The sequence below is a fragment of the Hippocampus guttulatus genome, chromosome 4, assembly GCF_054856545.1.
Source record: "Hippocampus guttulatus isolate MCC_2025c chromosome 4, RoL_Hgut_1.0, whole genome shotgun sequence".
NCBI lineage: Eukaryota > Metazoa > Chordata > Actinopteri > Syngnathiformes > Syngnathidae > Hippocampus > Hippocampus guttulatus.
Genome location: NC_141264.1, coordinates 16,514,749 through 16,535,114, shown reverse-complemented (window position 1 = coordinate 16,535,114; position 20,366 = coordinate 16,514,749). Strand labels below are relative to the sequence as shown.

Sequence of the window (20,366 nt, the reverse complement as noted above, 5' to 3'; positions counted from 1 at the left end):
TCAGGGGAGTTTCATTCCTACGGTGGCAACGTAACTCACATTATTACGGAATTCAGAATTGCACCATAGTCTATCCTTATGCTAAGCTAACACCGCAGTAAAGTCAATATTACAGTCAATGTTAGCATGATAAACACTGTCATGCTGGGTCATAAATATGAAGTCATCAGTTGAAAAGCATGAAATTGAATTAGACCTTCGTTTGCGGTGTTGGGAACTTTGAAATGTCTTAATTCAGGACCATCTTAACACAAGGACATGACTCCGGTTGTCATTAAATGTCTTGTGTTTACCCAATCGACACGACCATCGACTAGCTTGAGATGAATGAGATCAGTGAAATGATGTAAGGAAAATATCTGAACAGTATAGTTCTACACGTCTTCAAACTACCGTTCAACATTTTAGTTCAATACCTCTGACAGTTCTTCAACACTGTGACTGATTTGTTGTATTGCTGACATCGTGTGGATGACAATGTAGGGGTTGTGTGTATACAAATCTAAATGCTAACATGAAAGAGAAGTTGAGAAAAAGCAGCGGCGTGTGTGAGGGAACGTGTGTTTGTGCGAGCCGCCTTTGCTTTGAATGGGCTCATTCAAGATTCTGAGCCAATATTTATTGGGTCATCATGCAGAAGACTGCGCGAGCGAGGGAGAGACGTTGCCATCTTTTAGCTTCTTTGCCAAGCTGCTGCATGGCATGGAGCAGATGGAAGCATCACACATGGGCAAACAGTACTGGGATTCCCAGGGGAGATGCAGCGGGACGAGAGAGTGCGAGAAGCAGAGAGCGTGGTAAAGATGACATGATGTTTGGAAAAGAAAAACGTCGAGATGATCCGGGAATAAGCTTTACCTCTTCAAGATGGGAGTTATTTTCAAACAAAACAATTCCTGACCCTTGTTGGTTTGATTTCTTCATGACTTCGCCTTCATCTTCCTTTCTGCGTGCAGCGTCTGAGGCGGAGTCTCCACCCGGGTCTCCTGAGGAGGATCTCCTCCACGTGGACCACCACCACCTCCGCCACAGGCCTGCCCACAATCGAGCCAGGACCCGTGCGAAGGGACCGCAGCACCAGCATCAAACCCTACCACGAAACACTCATGTGCAGGTAGTCGAGCGCCGCACGTCTCCACGTATCCTCAGAGGCCACCTTTTAGTCATACGGAGCCTTTTTTTTTTTTTGGCTCGCTCTATTTCCAGAATCACATGCTTCATTAGATCATACTTTGCCAGACAGTGATGCTAAACTGCAAAGCAAGACCCCTCGTAATTGCTTTTGCATTATGACACGCTACGCCGAGGTTATTAGTTTTATTCCCAGCGGTGTGGCTGTAGTTTTACCGAACGCATCAGCGTGACTGCGCAGGCATTGCCGCAGTAGTTCACAAAAAAAAAAAAGAGCCGTGTGTGCAACCAGAGCCCGGAATGGAAAGAAGGCCCACAGGCAAAGGCATTAACCTGAATAACTAAGACACGCATAAACTCCCAGCGCATTAGTGCAAAAGATAGCACGAGAGCCTGGTCCATGAATGGGCCTCAAGCGCCTGTCATGTCTATAATGTGTGGTTTGGTGCGGTGTGGTGGGTTTGTAGAAGCTGAAGGTTTGGAAGCAAGTTGAGATGTATTCATGTGAGGGGATTAATCCGTGTGGTTTGGGTTGCACTTCAAACGTTAAAGTTGACGACTGCGTTTTGTTCGGAAAGAATTGCAAAAACAAGTCAGGACAGCTGGCGTGCCACTTTTCTTACAAGTAACGGCCACAAATGCATTTCTTTTTTACGGCATACTTTATTGTGATCGGTGCAGAAATGGTATTCCTTACAGGTTTGGGGTTGACTACACGATTATGTTTGGATGAATCCAGGACAACTGAGTGTGTTTTTGAACCAGTGCTCCAGAGTCAAGATTCATTTCCAAAGATCGCAGCTCCGTGTGTGTGTGTGTGTGCGCGCTTAAATATGATCTACAGGACATACTGCGGGGCTTACAATATTATTCTTTCAACGTGCAAACAATACTCAAGCAGCCATAGATCACTCCCTCGTGTTTGTGTCTTGCAATTGGTTCAAGCCTTGGTGAGCGTGACTTGTGAGACTTTCCATGAGCATTAATTACTGTTGGTAGCCTCCGCCATCATCATTGTGTCACTTTTGATTTCCACCATCGACTCCCAATATTCACCAGATGAAAATATTTTTATATTCCATCCATCAAAATGTGTTCACGATTGAACGTCTGAAGTCAAATGTAAGTCATAAAACTTTCAAATCTGACCCATTTTGGGGAGTTCCAACCTGTCACGCATGCTGTCACACGTCATGTCACTTGAGTAAGCATCAAAAAATAAGTGCTAAATGTTTTTTTTTTAGTTCAACCACAATTCTATGTAATATTGCCTGAGATGTCACCATATCTCGCTATAAGATCTCAATTCATGAAGCATCCATGCATTTAGTCAGTTTATGTTTTGTTTTGTTTTTTTGCTTTCTTTCTGGCTTTTTGTGCCTTTTTTTTTTTGCAAGACTTATTCCGAAAAACGAAGCAACTTCAGCAAACATTATCAAATTGGAGGAGAGAGTTTGGTTTTTTTTCTCTTGTGTTTCTGGGTGATTCGTCATTGGCAACCAATCCAGGCCATATCTCGCTTCATGCCCTACTCAAAAACGACAAGCTATACAGTACAGTGGTACCTCTACTTACGAATGTCTCCTTATACGAAATTTTCAAGTTACGAAATGGCTCCACACAAAATATTGCCTCTTTTTACGAAATAAATTTCGAAGATACAAAAGGTAAAAATGCAGTTCGGGCTGCTAGTCGCAGCTCCGAGTTTCCTGAACACAACATACTTAGAGCTGGTCTGCCATTGGCCATTACCTATATCTTTCTGGCATCCCATTGGCTAAGAGGGACCTCTCCTGAATGTGTCTATGTGTGTAGACAAGATAGATCTGTGTCTATGCAGCGTCCTCGTCATTCGCCCCTCGGGCCATGAGGTGTTCCGATAGTTTTACGTAAATGTGAATCGCCCCGAAAATGTGTTCACCAGTCGGGCGATAGCTCACTATGCTGATGGTTGCCTTGGACATTTTCGAAGGATTATTAAAAGCCAACAAAAGCAAACAATCTTGGATCAGTACTTTCCAAAACGCTAGACAAAAACGATTTCTCAGAGAGAACAAACTAAGGAGGGCAAAAAACGACAAGGACGCAGTTGAAAGTTGACCTTTTTTTTTCCTTTCCTCTATTCTTTCTTTTTTTTTTTTTTTTAACATTATGCACAACTCTCATTTATTGTGCAATAATCTAATTATAACATGTATTTGTTACATATTGTGATGCAATTTTATGCTTTGAGATTTATGTCTGAATTTTAGAGGGCTGGTGGACAGATTAGGGCATTTACGTGGAAAACGCGTCTCTGCTTAGAAAATGTTCTGAATAAATTTCTTCCAGAACCAATTATTTTTGTAAGTAGAGGTACCACTGTATACTGATTAACTACATTTTACACATTTTATACTGACTAACATCTTATAGAACATTTTCTATTCTAATACTCATATCAAGCCATAACTGTCGACAGGAAATATAACAAAACAGCCAACATGAGGCAACACGTGCACAACAAATAAATACAAATCAAAACAGTTGGGAAAAAAAAATGCTCCACTTTACTTTGACTTGGTTTGCACACAGAAATGATAATCAGATGACAAGATGTACTCCTAAAAATGTCATAGGCCAGAGAGAACCAATGGGTTTTTTCATGTTTGCCTCATTAAAAAAAAAACAATGCAATATTATTTACAATCTACGACCCTGAACAAATGTACATTATTACAATATACGTTTTTGGGTGAAAAATCTTTTCAAAATCAGAACAAAACGCAACAGTTTGTAGCGGACTTGAGCCTCCATGTCAGTCTATTCACTTAGCTTTCACATTTCCAGTCGTCTATCTGAATTTTGTGTGCATTGTTTTGTTTTTCTTGTCCATCTAAAACAGGGTGGACACATGAGAGACCCCGGGTGCACATGATCAGAAACTCTATCATGATTTTGTTTTTCCCCCATCGCACACAATTTGCACACAAAAAAAAAAATGCCAACTACAAATTTAAAAAGACTACTTTGAGCATGCAGTAATTTTCACATCAGCTTAAATATAGGCTCTTAAGTGATTCTCACTGTTGGCCACAACCAATTCAAATAAATATGATGAGCACACATGGATGAAAGGAGTGCTTTTTATTTGCCATCTTTGGAAAAAGTAGGGCCACGCTCGAGACTTGTGTCACCGTCGTGCGATGACGTCATTTTGGAGAAGTAAGAGTCCACTTTATTTGAAACAGTGCTTCCTATATAGGAAGCACCTTTTCATCGCTCCTTGACCTGATGACCTTTTTCACAAAAGATGAAGGAAAGGTAAAAGTGAGGTCATCAAGACTTTCCTCTGTGTTAAGGACAGTGAAGGATTTGTGTTCGTAAATATTGAATTATAGATTAATGCTGATTTGTTGACTCTGACCATGGTCCAGTGAGGAAGGGTCTCTCTTAACAACACTTCACACCACAAGATAATCTTTTAGACACATCTGATAATTGGACCTTCGATGATGAAGACGTGCGGGGGTGGGTTGTCCGCAGCCTCTCTGGGGTGTGTTTACACAATGACTGTGCGTTACATGAGCACATTGTGTAAATGTAAGCACACTGAGCGGCTCTTGTGCACAGGGGCCCACTTTGACTGCTCTTTAGGCTCCGCTCAGCTCAACTGCAGCAGGCTCCAGCTATGACCACTTAAGGTGGTGTGAGTATAAACAAACACCGCAGGCTCTCCCCTGTCACCAGAACCCCACAATTATTACACACACAGGATACACAGTCACAAGCGCATTTTGGCAAAAAACAAACAAAACTGGAGTGTACCGAGGTGGCTCCGTGGTTTACTTGACTGCGCATGATAGCACTCTCATATTTATTTAATTTAGGCAGCTGTAAAGGTTATTTAAACTTGCAAGTACTCGGGATCCAACTTTGAGGTTCTCTTTTTTTTTTTTTAATTCAACTCTTGAATTCCATCATCTTAATGAGGTGAGTGCCTTGAGGTAACCTGTGCCATCGGAGCAGAATCATGACTATAATTTATTGAGTCATTGAGGAGAACGCATTGTTGGGGGAACTAAATGAACACGTGGCTTCAATTTCCTTCTCTGCTTCATCAACATCATCATCATCTTTAAAATCTTAATTCGACATTCGGCCTGTTTTCCTTACCCCCTCCGTATCCCCATGATGTCATCTTACGCGGACTGCATAGAATTAGAATTAGGAATAACATCGGCCCCAAAGCCGCAATGCATGTTTTTATTGTCAGGTGAATGAAGAGAATCCCGTCCACATTGCTCAGCTGCATGCGGCTGCTGTGCTCTCTATCTTCTTTGCGTCATCTGGCTCAAAGGGAGAGTGGATTACTGGAAGCAGAAGTAATGGCTACGGTGTTTATTGCGGCTTGGCCATTGTCTGATTGGGCCACGGACCAAAGCTAGTTTGTCAGTGTGTTGTGATTGGTTTGACATTAAAACTTCAGCGGAGAGTGAGGGGAAGGCGTAAAGGCTAGCCGGGATGCTTCAAAAGCATTCTATCAAACACCATGGGAGGACAATATCAATGATGATATCATGTGGATAATAGTTAACTTTTGTCACGCACTCTTTTTACTTCATGCTATCCAGACAGAACTATGATCTAATTTGCCAAGGTGCAGTTTTTGGGGGAATGTAGACTTAGTCCATAATGTGCCACACAACAAATGTAATGACAGGCTGACTTGCACTATTTACAGATGCCCGTGCAGATTCAGGACGCACTTGCGATCAAATCAAAGTCACCTGATACCTGGCCGCATGCGAACACGTCCGCCGTTCTTATTTTCATTCTGCGCCGAGGCCTCAATGTCAGTCGCCGAGCTTATTCTGCTGCATTAGCAGAATAGAAAGCACGGCTGCCAGTTTTTCAACTTTCATTAAAAGTCAAACCTTTTACGCCAAGCACTCCTGCCTCGCGGGGACCCCACTGACAATAAGGCGCTAGCTGTTCGCCCGCCAAACGATCAAAACTACTTTATATTCCGCACCTGCTAGACATTACGCGCAGCGGTCCGACCTGGCCGCGCAGACACAACAGAACTCTTTGTTTGGGCCTCGGAACCATTAGTCTCAGGTGGGCGCGGCACAACTGGCCAAACAATTTATCGGAGGGAGATAGGGAGCCACACTGCATGCCTTTGTGCTTCTTGCGACACCGCGCTCGAACGGCAGGCAAATCCGCCAGGTTTTACAACATTTGGGTCAAGGTATTTGAATTGGAAACACCTGCAGATTGACAATAGCCACAATGGGGAAACACTTGGGAGCTGATTGAGAGGCTCCCCGTCATGATTTATTATATTTTGAATGGACTCGTAATTCTTGGGTGTCATTCCCGAGCAGCACCAAAGATCAGAGTATGCTGCCTGTCCTTTTTAATTTATTTGTATGGTCATCCATTATCGTCACTGATCTTTTTTTTTTTCTTCTCCCATCTCGAAACATCTGCACAAGCAGTGTTTGTTCAAGCGTTGACAGGAAAAAAAATACTTAAAGGGATCCCTCATTAAGTTTTTCCTGTCAACGTCTTCCAAGTGCTTTGACATCCAAGACAGATATATTGAATGGAACCCGTCCCAATTCTTCGGCTCAGCTGCTGACAGCAAACACTTTTTTTTACTACATGCAAACACGTGTACTATTCTCGGTCTGCCCCCCCACCCCCACCCCCCAAGTACATTCGGCTGAATGTGTCCAGCCTATTTGAAGGCTTATGTCGGATTTTAATTGGTTACTTCAAGCACTGTGTTGACAATATTTTCTATATTTTTTTTTAATATGACAAAGATTTGTTCAACATCCGATTCTTCTTTTCTACAGTTGTGGAAGACCATACATCAGACTGAGCCACGGGGAGGGCTCAATAGACAAGGGAGACAGGATACCACGCTCAGGTACGCTCTGTAAAGGTTACATTTTCACTTTGAAATTGGTGTGCTTGTAACGGCGTTTGAGATCTCAGCATAGTGCAGCATACCTTTTATTTATATTGAAGCTATGACATTTTTCCTGGGGAAAAAATCAATTTAAATAAAGATCATGGAACATGAATTCAGACTGAGAACAATATACTGTATTGAGCTAACGTTTTCTCATCCTCGTCCTTGGCTCACAATTTCTGGCTGTAGTTTGCGTTTGGAAAAATCCTCTGAGCGAGCAATAGCAAAATAGTGAGGTAAAACTGCAACAGATTAATTTATGATCACAAATGAAAAGCGGCGATAGTTGAATCTGCAATAACCCAATCGCAAAGTAGGGAGGGAACTGTCGACTGTATTCCAGTCAACGGAAGCTTAAATCAGATATATGGTCACGACTCGAACATATGGGGATTTTGAAGACATAAATAAGATGTATGGTTCAGAAATTTGATTGACAGTTCAGCGTGGTGTGTTTTCGGTACATTCAGCGGAACGCCTGGATTGTTCACATTTATTTTAAAGCATCATTTTACGTACAAAATACTTGGCCATACTTTTAATCATTCAAATTCGGCACACGTGTTGACAACACTCTTCTCTGGGGTGTATCATATTTGTCGAACATATTTTCACTTTACAGCTTTCTGTCATCCAAAACTTCTTTTGAACTGACCCCATTGTTACAATATTAACATTTGTTGTACAACTTTTCTGGTGCAATTTGTACAAGTGCAAGAAGGTCACAAAAGGCTTGACGGCAACATCAATAAAATTACAAATTCATCGCTTTTTAACAATGGTAAAAAGTTCCATGTCCAAAAATTAATCCTACTATTTCTCAAGACAGTCCAAGCCAATGTTCTAACTGGGAATTATTTGGTTGCACGAACACCTCTTAGCCATGTTTTGCCACTTTATTTGTGTCCAATAAAAAGTCTGTTTAACTAAAGCAATTATCAGGGTATATATGAATTATGATAAGCTTGGGCTGTAACGGTAAATACTTTTCATTCGACAGCTATGGGAACTATAAATCTACGTACTACTACTACTAACATTAAACAATTTAGATTCGCATTGTAGTGCACTGTTCATGTTATTCAATCCCAATAATTTGATGATCCCCCTCCCTCTAAAAAAAAATAATAATAATTAAAATATATTTATTTTGATATTAGAAGAGGACCCATCTCTGATGTGTTGTTTGTTAATGCCTCTAGTAACGGCAGAGGATCAAGTGGTCGTGTCATCAGACTATGACAGCACCCACGAAGCCAACCACAGTGACAGCAGTGATGTAGCATTAACGGAGGAGGACACAGAAGAAGGAAAAAAACCCTCCCAGAATGTCATTCTCCACCCGCTAATACCTCCTGAGGTAAGACAGGAAGCCATAAAGACCCCTTAAACGGCCCTCAGGGCGACATCTGTGGACAACGCAGTCTTTCTGTCATGAACAAACATCCCATTTTCATCATGTGTCACATGAATAGGACAAGCCCATTCTGGCCCCAGAGCCGCTATTAATGGAAGATTTAGAGCCTATGATGGGTCAGCTCAACAATTGGAACTTTCCTATCTTCGCCTTGATGGAGAAGACTAACGGCAAATGTGGACGAATCCTAAGTCAGGTGAGACAGTCATTCGAGGGCTCACCATGAATCATGAATCTCATCATGAGAGTTGCGTGTGCTGAAGCCTACCACAGCTGACTTTGGAAGAGAGGTGGGAGTGCATCCTTGACTGGTTGCCACCTAATTGCGGAGCACATATACTGTAGACATTGACACAGATGACGTTTGTTTCTTACATTATGTTGTGAAAATGTGGGAGGAAGCCCAAGAACCCAATGAGGATGCATGCAAGCATGAGGAGGACATAGAGACTTTACACGGGGAATCCAGAGCCAAAATTTGAACCCTGGGGCAGATATGCTAACCACCAATATAAACTGGTTCTCAATGCTGTCAAATCTGAAATTTTGGGGATTTTTTGATAAGAATGAATTTACTTTCACTGGGCTGAATATTTTCTTTTAAGATGTAGAACAGCATTACATGGAATTGAACCTGTGCTAATTATGAGGCAATAATCAGAACATTTTGTGAAATAAATTATTTTGACAACGATTCACATAAATATGAAATATGCTACAGCTGCTTTGTGCCATCAATTCTTGAATTTATATTGAAAGTGTTTGAATGTGACTTTTGCAAAACTTTGAGAGTACAAGAAGCGTACAAACTTTTTTTTCTCCCCCCACCTGTGCTGCGACTGGTGATGTGATATGGGCAGCTCGGTGGTATAGGGACCCGCACATCTGCCTCACAATCTGGATGCACTTGGTTTCCATCTCTGCTCAGGCACTCCTGGACAGAGTTTGCATTGCAGTTTTCCAAAGTCATGTGTGACATGCCAATTTTTGAACTCTAAAACTGCCCATGGGTGTGAGTGGGTTGTTTGTCTCAATGTGCGACCAGTCCAAGGTGTACCCTACCTCTTGCCCAAACTTTGCTGGGATAAACTCCAGCTCACCAGTGACCCGATGAGGGAAGGCAATATCGAAATTGGATGAAGGTGCCATTATGTTTTCTTTTTTGTTTTTTTTTACCCCCCAGGTCTCTTACAGGCTTTTTGAGGACACTGGTTTGTTTCAGACCTTCAAGATTCCGATCCAAGAATTCATGAACTACTTCCATGCCCTTGAGAATGGTTACAGAGACATCCCATGTAAGCTTGTACAAATCCACTCGGCTTATGTTACATTCAGGACCTTCACCAAAACCAAATCATCCGCTCAGAAAGATTGCATTGTTCGTTATCCTTAATTGGGTTCAACTACAACTTTTTAGAGGGATAAGCAACTCCACACTGCCCCCTGGTGGAAAATGATAAACTGACTGTTGTTCCCTGACTCAGATCACAATCGGGTGCACGCCACAGATGTGCTCCATGCAGTCTGGTACCTCACCACACAACCGGTTCCGGGCCTACCCAACTTCATTGCTGACCACAGCTCTGCTAGTGACTCAGGTGTGTCCCATCGGTATGCACCGCACATGTCATTTGTTGTCTTTCGCGATCACGCGTTATAGCACTTGTTCGTAGTAGGGTTATGGGTGAGCTGGGGCCTGTCACAACTGACTTTGGGAGGGAGGTGGGGCACACGCGGGAATGGTCGCCAGTCCACTGCAGGGCACATATGATCAAATAACTATTCTACTCACACTTATATATAAAGCACAAGTGCATGCTTCAAGAATGTGTGAGGAAGCCGCAGCTGACATAAAGCTTTCAAATGTCACCTACGTGATCTAAAAATATATATATATTACTCAATTAGAGCATTACCGGTACTTTTTTCAATTGGCCTGTACAGATTTCAAATAGGGGTTCAAATACGCGCTGTGGCCTTATGTATTGACTTTACATGTTCTCTCAGTCCTCACCCGTGACCATAATAACATTTGTCGTTATTATGAACACATTTGTCGTCATTTTCAAAGGGGTATGGTCACATTAAAACATGCTCTGATGAATTAGCTACGAGCTCAAGAAGCATTGTTTATATGTGTGCGTGTGTGTGTGTGTGTGTATGGATATATATATCCATACATACACACACACACACACACACACACACACAATTTCTTTCTACCAAGAACTTATAAGGCATCTCATTTATGTTCCTGAGAGAAACCTTCAGGAGTATGTTTTTTCCTCCCCCCTATTCAAAGTTTGTCTTATCTTATTCAAGCTTAGGGCACTTCCATTCACATAGCAAAACTATTTGAAGTCCTGAACAGCATGAAATTGCAGGCAGATTAGAATTTCCTCACAACCATATTTTCATACCCTCATTCGTATGCCTTACTAACTCCTTCTCTTTGATCCACGCACGAGTGGATTTGAGGGTTCAAAAAAGCGTGTTTTTTTTTCTCTGTGTGCACGTCTACGTGTGTGTTTTTCAGAATCTGTACCCTTGAAGCACGATACGTGTGTGTGCGCAAACCTTGGCACCCTGTTCTTCACCTTACTCCCTTTGTCTGCTTCCCCTGTGGCCAGACTCCGACAGTGGAATAAATCACAGTCATATGGGCTTCCTGGTGTCAAAGACATACACTGTGTCAGAGAACGGTTATGGCTGCTTGTCTGGCCTCATACCGGCTCTGGAGCTTATGGCTCTCTACGTGGCTGCTGCCATGCACGACTACGACCACCCCGGGCGGACCAATGCTTTCCTCGTGGCTACCAGCGCCCCACAGGTATAGTTTGAATGGAAACGGTCGTATGGCCATGCACGTTGACGGACAGCAAGAGAAAGCCAGAGTGTCTGTGGGGAATGCACCCCTGAAGGGCGAAAATAGAGACTGTCACTACTTACTCCTGCGCCGCTAAACCAATTTGAGTAAATTTGCGCTGAATATTGAATAAATGCAGTAGATTACTTTATTTACTCGGGTTGTTTTAAGTAAAGCGTCTAGCTGGACTACTAACGTTTATAATTGCTAAAAAGAAGCCGAAATGTTGTTCGATTTTTAATCGTCAGCTGCCATCATGTGTAAACAGCAAATTTGCAAAGCAGTACAATACAAGTAATTGTGACCAACTTTTCAGCATAGAATCACATTTGCTGTCCTTTTTGAAATGTTGGCAAAATAGTTATAAATTCATAAATAGACCAGGAAGTACAGTGTAATAGTGGTTCACATATACGTCTCGTAAATAAGAAGTTCCGGATTTGAATCTCAGCCTCACGTCTTTCAACACGTACTTTTCATGTTCTCCGCATGTTTGCATGGAATCCCATAAAGAGACAATGTTGACTTGGTTGGAGACTCAAAATTGCCGAGAGGTGTGCAGATAAGTGTCAACGCTTGTTTTAGATCTTCAATCTTTATAAACTATGAAATTAGACATTTTTGTCTACATGTGAAATAATCAAAACAAATTGTTCGTGTCAATATCTCCCCTCCTTTCCACCACATTATCAATGAAATCATTTCTAGCATATATTAAATATACTTGAATTTAAAATAAACTGGACCGGCTTAGTATGTTTGCAAGTGTTGTAAAGTGTCAGGGTTTTGTGTCTGTCCAGGCGGTGCTCTACAATGACCGTTCGGTTCTGGAAAACCACCACGCTGCCTCAGCCTGGAACCTCTTGTTGTCCCGACCGGAGTTCAACTTCCTCGTCAACTTGGACCACAGGGAGTTCAAGCGATTCCGTTTCCTGGTCATTGAGGCCATACTGGCCACAGATTTAAAGAAGCACTTTGATTTTCTTGCAGAGTTTAATGCAAAGGTATTCATGCTTTGGATGCTAACAGCCAAAGAGCATTTTTGAGAAGTTTCGGGGATATCACATATTGGATAACTGGTTGCCAGTCCACCGCAGGCATACAATCATTTACAATGATGAATGATTTAGACCCTAATAGGCATGTTTTCGGAATGTGGGATGAAGTTGGGATACATGGAGACAAAAAGCCACGAAACACAGGGAGCACATGCAAACTCCACACAGGAAGGCCAGAATTGAGATTGAAACCTGGAACGTCAGAACTGAGAGGCAGACATACTCACTACTTCTGCCAAATTGTAGCTCTATAAATTACCAAACGATGAATACACATCCACACACACACACACACACACACACGGATACAGTATGCGAACCTTTTTAGCTCATAAGTTGTGTCTGATGTGACAGCTGCACATGATAATAACACTGTAGCCCTCTTTCAATTTATGCACAACATGGACTGGATTATGTTTTTTTACACTGTGCACGTTATGACATTATGTCAGCTCTTCGTACGCCTGTTGACTTTGCATTGACAGTAGAAACCACATTTGTACGCTTCCATTTCAGTGATAAATTATCTCGTGTACATTTACTTCTCCTTCAAATGTTGCATGTGGTGCAAGCGTCATTGTTTTGCCAATTTACCCAGTGGAATGCTCAACTTGGTGCTACCAAGACAAAACAGGGGAGATTATAAAATGAACTGAATGTGTAGGGTTAAAAATATAGCAAATAACAGGGGTGTCACATTTAATCAGTCACCTTATTTATTTTTCTATTGATTCCCTAGGTGGGGGATGATCCATCATCAGGCATCGATTGGTCCAATGAGAATGACAGGTTGCTGGTCTGCCAGATGTGCATAAAGCTGGCTGACATCAACGGGCCACTAAAGTGTAAGGACCTCCATCTACAGTGGACAGAGGGCATTGTCAATGAGTTCTATGAACAGGTTGGAGAACTCCCCTTGATCAGTGCTGCATATTTCTGGCCATAACCTTGTGCTAATGAAGGTCACACTGCGTGTAGGGTGATGAAGAGGCCAATCTGGGCCTCCCCATCAGCCCCTTCATGGACCGAGCCGCACCGCAGTTGGCCAAACTCCAAGAGTCATTCATCACGCACATCGTGGGACCCTTGTGCAATTCTTACGACTCGGCTTGCCTTATGCCGGGACGATGGGTGGAACCTAAGACGGATGCCGAGGAGCCTGAAAGCACAGAGAACGAGGAGGAGGAGGAGGAAGACACGGCAGAGGAAGACACATCCACCGGCTCGGAGTCATCACGTAAGACAGCGTGGTTTTGTTACAACACTAAAGGTCAAGTGTGAAGTAAACCTAGCCAAACGTCTTTTGAGTAACACCTAGGGCTAAAACTATTTCCCGTTAACTGCTCTTTTCCATTGTTATCGAGTCATTCGGCGAAATGCCTCGGCGCAGTGTGGCAATGCCCTGTTCACATTCACGCAAGCAGTTGTTTGACTGCACAAAAGAAAAGAATACGGCACGCAAATGGACCAGAAAATTGGAACGATACAGTTTCGTTCTCACAAAGCAAATGAGTTTTGCACCGGTGTCGACGAGTGTTCTTTGTTACATGCACTTTGAAGACCTCTGTGTTCTAAACGGATTTTCAAAAAAGGTAGGTGTGATAATCAATGAATAATTCTGGCTGTTGTTTATGAAAACATTTCATTCAAAGTATCATACGTGTATATGGATGGAATCCTGTATGAAAGAATTCAAACTATATGAGCGCATATGGAATCCTCTGTCATGTTTTGCAACTAATAACGCTGCCGATATAATATGCGGAGTGCCCGACAACACATCAGAACTACCTTAGCAATGACAATGTGGGACACCAACACACTTTCACGTGTGCTCTCTGTGCTAGCGGGAATATGTGGACCAAGCAGGTAAACCCATCGTGCGCAATTTACAGCAAGGCACAGCAGCGAATTGCAAACAATTACACTTGGCACATAACCGCAGCCAATATAGCTTAACCATTCGAGCACAACATTTTCCGCATCCTGAGCATCTGACTCGTACATATATGGTCCGGTACATCTTGCCAACAAACTTGTCCCCTCAGACAAGTTTCATCAGGATCTCCCTTTGGGAAAATGATTTATTAAGTAATTTTTTTTCAGGCTTTATTTAACGAGTTTTGTTTAATTGTAAACAAAATATTGTATTTGTAAACAAAAAAATACATTTCATTTGTGATGTTGTAAAATTACTTCACACTTGACCTTTGACATCAGCAGGGGAGAATGAAACCAGGTGAGAACCATACTTTGATACTGTAGCGAGGGCTGCCTTGCTAGCACTGTCTTTGAAAAGTAATGCTAGATCAAAACACGTGGGAACATACAGTGCGAGTTAGAATTAGACCCGGAAGTGAAGGGAGGATGACACGCACGTGAAGGAGGATATATTACTATTGGACTTGAAATCAAAACAAACCACAAAATAACAGACTTGGAAAATGTATGAAATACAGTGAAACTCCTCTACAACGAAATCATGTTTGCAGCAAGACATTTTTCACAACAGGGGATTTTTCACTGTAGCAAATTTGATCTCAGATGTAAACACACACACCCACACACACACACACAAACGTATGTGTACTCTTTATTTTTATTCCAATAGTGCATAAGTATGAGCACACACTTATTTGACACTTCATATAGTCCGTGTAGAAAGAAAAAAAGGGAAAGAAATTGCAAAATTTACGATCAGCATTCATCATCATCAATTGCTTGGATAATGTATTTTATTTTGCTTCCTCCATCTTTCATTTTCATCACTTTTACACCCTCTCTTCCAGCATCAGAGCTCTTCTTGTCTTGTCTTGGATGTCTACCTGACATCCAAAGGTCCGTTTTGTAGCCATTTTAGCAATGCAACGTTCGTGCTGCGTCTGAAACTAACAATAACAAGTACTTCCTGGACTACTGCGCATGTGTAAACCAGTGTGGTGGTTGCTGTTGCTGTTTCCGAACGAAGCAGTAGAGGTCAGTGTTGGATTAGACTTCGTTGTAGTGAATCTGTTCGTGAGGCAAGAGCAGAAAAAAAGATTTCGTATAACGCGACGGGGTTTCTTCATTGTATGGGGGGCAGGAGAGTGGGAATGGTGTTAATGCATGAAGATCTTTTCACATTAGGGGGTAATTTCGCCCATGTAGGTTTCGTTGTTGAGGAGTTTCACTGTACTATGTTTTGACCAAGCACTGTGTGGTTATTTGCATGGTTATTCTTTTATCTAGCTTGTTTAAAAATGGCATAGTAGGGTAAAAATAAATGCATAAACTGGGTTTAGATGCATACCCTGTGGCCGTCCCTGCATTTTGAGTTTAATCAGTTATGCTTTTATTTGTTTTAGAGAAAGCAGCAAAGAAGAGGAGGCAAGTGTTCTGTCAGATCACCCATCACTTGCTGGAGAACCACGAGATGTGGAAGAAAGTGATCGCAGAGGACGACCAGAAGCAGGGTCAAGGAGCAGAGGCGGTCCACGTGAACAGTGTAACGGAGGCCATTTTGGCGACTCATGAGGAGGAAGAAGAGCCCGGCAGTAGAGAGGAGCTGGTTGAAGGGGAGGATCCCGAGGAAGGGGTAGAAGAGCCCGAGTGGCCTGCGTCGCCGCAGGAAGTGGAGGAAGATCCACAGTGAACGTGACTTCCATCCTCTGTCAGGATTAAGACAAGTCTTTCTCCTTTTTTTTCTTATCCTATTTACTGAATCCATTTTTTATTTTTTATTTTTTTTTGCCAGCACATCACTTTAGACACAACACTGTAGATTGGGAAATGTGTGCCTAAGAATAAAATAAAACAGGGTGGGAAATTTTGTGCTTTACACGTTTTATCTAAATATTTGAGTTCACCAAACGTTTTAAAGGAGCTTTCCGTCTTGCAATACGAGATTATGCATGTCCTTTGGAATACAGACTCTTTTCTTACTGTCAAGAGAAGAGGCAGACTGGCTACACAGACCTCAACCGCGTGTGCTAACACGGGATCGATGAAATTTGCTGCCAATTTATACAGGATTATTTTCTGAATGCGTCCGTCGTCCCAGTTGTACTTGTGCTTCAATTTCAGCAGGGGTTTTTGTGAGTGGAGGTCGCAAATGGGCCATAATATGTTGATGGCGTCTAAAAGAATTCAAATCAAATGAACATTGTTGTAACTGTCATTCCTTCAACCTCGGCCGTCACGAAACACTCGCACAATAAATATTTATAAATGTCATACTTTACATTTTACGTACTGTGTAGCCATTTATGTTTTAAGTGCAGATCCTTCATCCTCATCACACTCTGTAAACTTGTCTCCACGTGAACGATTCCCCTGCCTGAAGACATGAATAACATTCTCCTCGGCGTTGGGAATTCTATAAAGGATCAAAAACGGGAAGTGTTTTTCTGGACAGATTTGCACAGTCACGAGACACCAAACTAAGTGAAACATTCTAAATGCATTTGTAATATTTTAGGGAAACGAGCAGTCCGTCATCAATCCATGAGATGAGATTGAGAGACTATAAAGGTAATATTTCATCGATGGCCTTTTTTTTCCCTTTTCCATTATTTCTTTATGGCTCCGAAATCTGTATTCTCTGTGTGTAATCAATTCCTCCATATGTGAACCTTTAACCCTCAGGTAACCTTCAACTGTTGAGATTCAAAAAAAAAAAAAAAAAAAAAACCTCTTCTATTGACAGTAACAGCGTGCTGCGACATTATTGCAAGCTACTTTAAATGATGTCCATAAACACACAATGAAGCACAGGAAGTATGAAATCAGGGAGCAAAGTTAAGAATAACTATACACAACAACCGGACGAGTCTGGATTGAAAAAAAAAAAGTACTGTAGGTTCACTCTTCAGGAAATCACCCCCCCAAAAAAAAACACCTTTGGGTGATTTGTGCTGAAATGCAAGTTAAGTTAGTCTTGAGAAGTATGATTCCCTTTTTTGAGGAGTAACCACAGACACTCATGACTGCTCTCATACACTGTCAGAAAAACAAGGTGCTGAATTTGTACCTTTTTGGTCCAATGGCTTGTCAGGACTGCAGTACCCACAAAGGTACACCTATGTAACCCTTAAACGGGGTACATAATAGGACCCTTACAATTTGTACTGTTAGAAGACAAATAATACAAAGCATAAGGTACATATTTGTATCCTTTGTAGACAAATGTGGACCTTTGGGTGAATATTTGCCTGCATGCAGTTCTATCTTGGTCAGGGATGGGCACCCCAAAAAATTGCTTCACCTACCACACCGAATTGCATGTAAATTGTAATGTTGTAACGTCATTCACCACAAAATGGTGAATGGTTCTCCATTAGAGAAGATGAATGTTGATATGTTGTCAGCCATGATTGATTTTGTGGCATTTTGTTCATTGAGATTATTTCAACACGGTGGTTCAGCCGAACTCACCGGCACATTACTTCTGTGCACTCAACTCAGGCATGTTACAAACATGTAACATGCGACATGAGTGATTATGGACACACATTCAAACACATTTAAACGATAAGGATTAAAGACAGGCGGCACTGTAGTCGACCGTTTAGCACGTGGCCTCACAGTGCAGAGGTGCAGGGTTCGATTCCAGCTGTGGCCTTCCTATGTGGAGTTTGCATGTTCTCCCCGTGCCTGTGTGGGTTTTCTTGTGGAGTTTGCTTGTTATCCCCATGCCTGCGTGGGTTTTCTCCGGGTACTCTGGTTTCCTCCCACATTCCAAAAACGTGCATGGCAGGCTGATTGAACACTCAAAATTCCCCCGAGGTGTGAGTGTGAGCGTGGATGGTTGTTCGTCTGTGTGTGCCCTGCGATTGGCTGGCAACGAGTTCAGAGTACACCCTGCATACTGCCCGAAGACAACTGTGATGGGCTCCAGCATGCCCCGCGATCCTTGTGTGGCCAAGCGGATTAGAAAATGGATGGATAGATGGATGGATTAAAGACCATTTGGCGGCAAAAGTTCATCAGCATGCATTTTATTGCCCATCGCTGGTCTCGACTAACATTCTACCTCGATCCTGTACAGTAGTGGCGTCTTTTGAAAAGCATGCAGATAGGCCGAGCACCCGTTTGTACCCTCACACTGTTAAAAAGAAAAAAAAGAAATGGGTACCGAAATGGTCCCTTTGCCAGTTTGGACCATTTCAGTCCCTTTTCTAACCCAAATAATACATACTTGTGCTATGGGGTTCGGGTGTGAACAGTGTAGTGTACATCACAAAAAGTTGTACCTTGAACAAAAACAGATCACAACAGTTCATTTTTTCTGACAGTGTATGAGTACAATGCAATTTCCAATCACAAATAAAATTACATTTAAAAAAATAAATATATTTAGAATAAATTCATCAGAAATTATACGGGCACTAATGCATACAACTCTGTAAATTACAAATAAACATGGTGACAAAACTGATTTCAAGCTGAAAATGTCCCACTTTGTCAGGTTGAGAAGGAAAACAAACTTCAAAATGGAGTTAAATCTGCGTCATGAAGTAAATGGTCAAATGATGAGAGAAATTTAATGTGTCGCTGCACGGAACTATTTGCAAGATTTAAATCTGGGATCCCATGTACGATTGTTCCTTCACGTTCATATCGGCAGGCATATTGCTGCCTTCTTTCCATTTTGATGTATGGGTGACTCCACTGCGAAGGAGGCTGCGGGATTCGAGAAGGGATTTGACTGCCTTGTGAATGTATAATGTATGTGAGGGTTCATTTCGGCGCTTACATGTCCAATGCTGTCCTGTTTTTGATGCGGCTGTACGACAAACCAGTGAACTTAGTAAATGTTGGTAAGGTGATGCATTCAGTTAATTCCTCTGAGTTAACTCAGATGAGATAGTTGCTCTCCAAAGATCCTGTGTGCATACAGTATTTCTCCTTGTGCTTCCACTTTGACCTAGAAACTGCTTTGTAGCCATGTTCAGTGGCAACGATTGACGTTTTAACATTCATCACATATTTGTCACGTCGCAAAGACCATTAAACTAATTTGGGTTGGAGGACAGCACATTTAAGTCAATGTGTTATATCGTTTTTTTTTTGTGTGTCTTCATTCCTGTCATTCACTTGTCACACAGCCGTACGATAATTGTGATCACGAGCCCGAAACCAGCTTTAAAATAACAAGCGGAATTGCTAAATATTTTCATATAGCAGACCAATTATTCGGACACATTTGTTTCCTCTCACCAGTTCATTGCACTTATGATGCGTACATCATGTTTTGTCCATGCAGGATTTTTGAACATTGATGCTCCATTTTGTACAATATGAATATATGCTGTACAGTAAAGACATTTTAAAACAATAAAAAAAATCCTGAAGTCTGGGCTTCCCTGCTAAAGCTGTTGCCCCCGTGACCCGGCCCCGGATAAGCGGTAGATGATGGATGGATGGATGGATGGAAAAAAAATCCTTCTTGAAATGCATTATTTATTTTTACCCTTTTGTAATTCAGACACTATACTGTGGCTTCAATATTGCCAGACTTTCTGGAAGTGCCTATTGGTATTTATCATATATGAATATATTATTAGAAATTGTCACAAAATGATCTAAGTTGATGTTGTAATCTGAATACATTCAATTATAAGACAGGTTCTGTGGTTTCCCTGTGTTTGTCTTTACTAGTTGGCGCAACTGTACAAAATCAATTACGGTAGGTTCTTTTCACACAAGTAGAAAAAGACCTCAGCAGTGATTTAATATGATGTCGTACATTCCCCAATACAAAATATAGCCCCAAAGTCCTCGACAAAATGCTTGTCAGCCACCTAGGGTCAGTAAAGGATGCTCAGAGCCGTCTTAATGCATTTATTTTTCAAAGCGAGGGGAAAATAAATTATAACCATGCCTTTCCATTATTAGAAAATGGGCAAAGGGGTCACCAACCTTTTTGAGAGTCAGAGCTACTTCATGTGT

The 20,366-nt window shown here is 41.8% G+C and overlaps 1 protein-coding gene across 1 annotated transcript in view; it reads left to right on the top strand.

The window, feature by feature from the left end:
- LOC147206130 (cGMP-inhibited 3',5'-cyclic phosphodiesterase 3A-like) overlaps nt 1–20,041 on the top strand; it is a 72,552-nt gene extending 52,511 nt beyond the window's left edge. Inside the window, exons 4-14 of the mRNA XM_086109453.1 lie at nt 957–1,114; nt 6,978–7,051; nt 8,299–8,456; nt 8,572–8,709; nt 9,697–9,808; nt 9,998–10,111; nt 11,144–11,343; nt 12,180–12,383; nt 13,177–13,338; nt 13,416–13,674; nt 15,782–20,041. Of these exons, the coding sequence (XP_085965579.1) occupies nt 957–1,114; nt 6,978–7,051; nt 8,299–8,456; nt 8,572–8,709; nt 9,697–9,808; nt 9,998–10,111; nt 11,144–11,343; nt 12,180–12,383; nt 13,177–13,338; nt 13,416–13,674; nt 15,782–16,068 (1,866 nt within the window). The 3' untranslated portion in view covers nt 16,069–20,041. The remainder of the gene's footprint in view (nt 1–956; nt 1,115–6,977; nt 7,052–8,298; nt 8,457–8,571; nt 8,710–9,696; nt 9,809–9,997; nt 10,112–11,143; nt 11,344–12,179; nt 12,384–13,176; nt 13,339–13,415; nt 13,675–15,781) is intronic.
- Nucleotides 20,042–20,366: the final 325 nt, after the last annotated feature.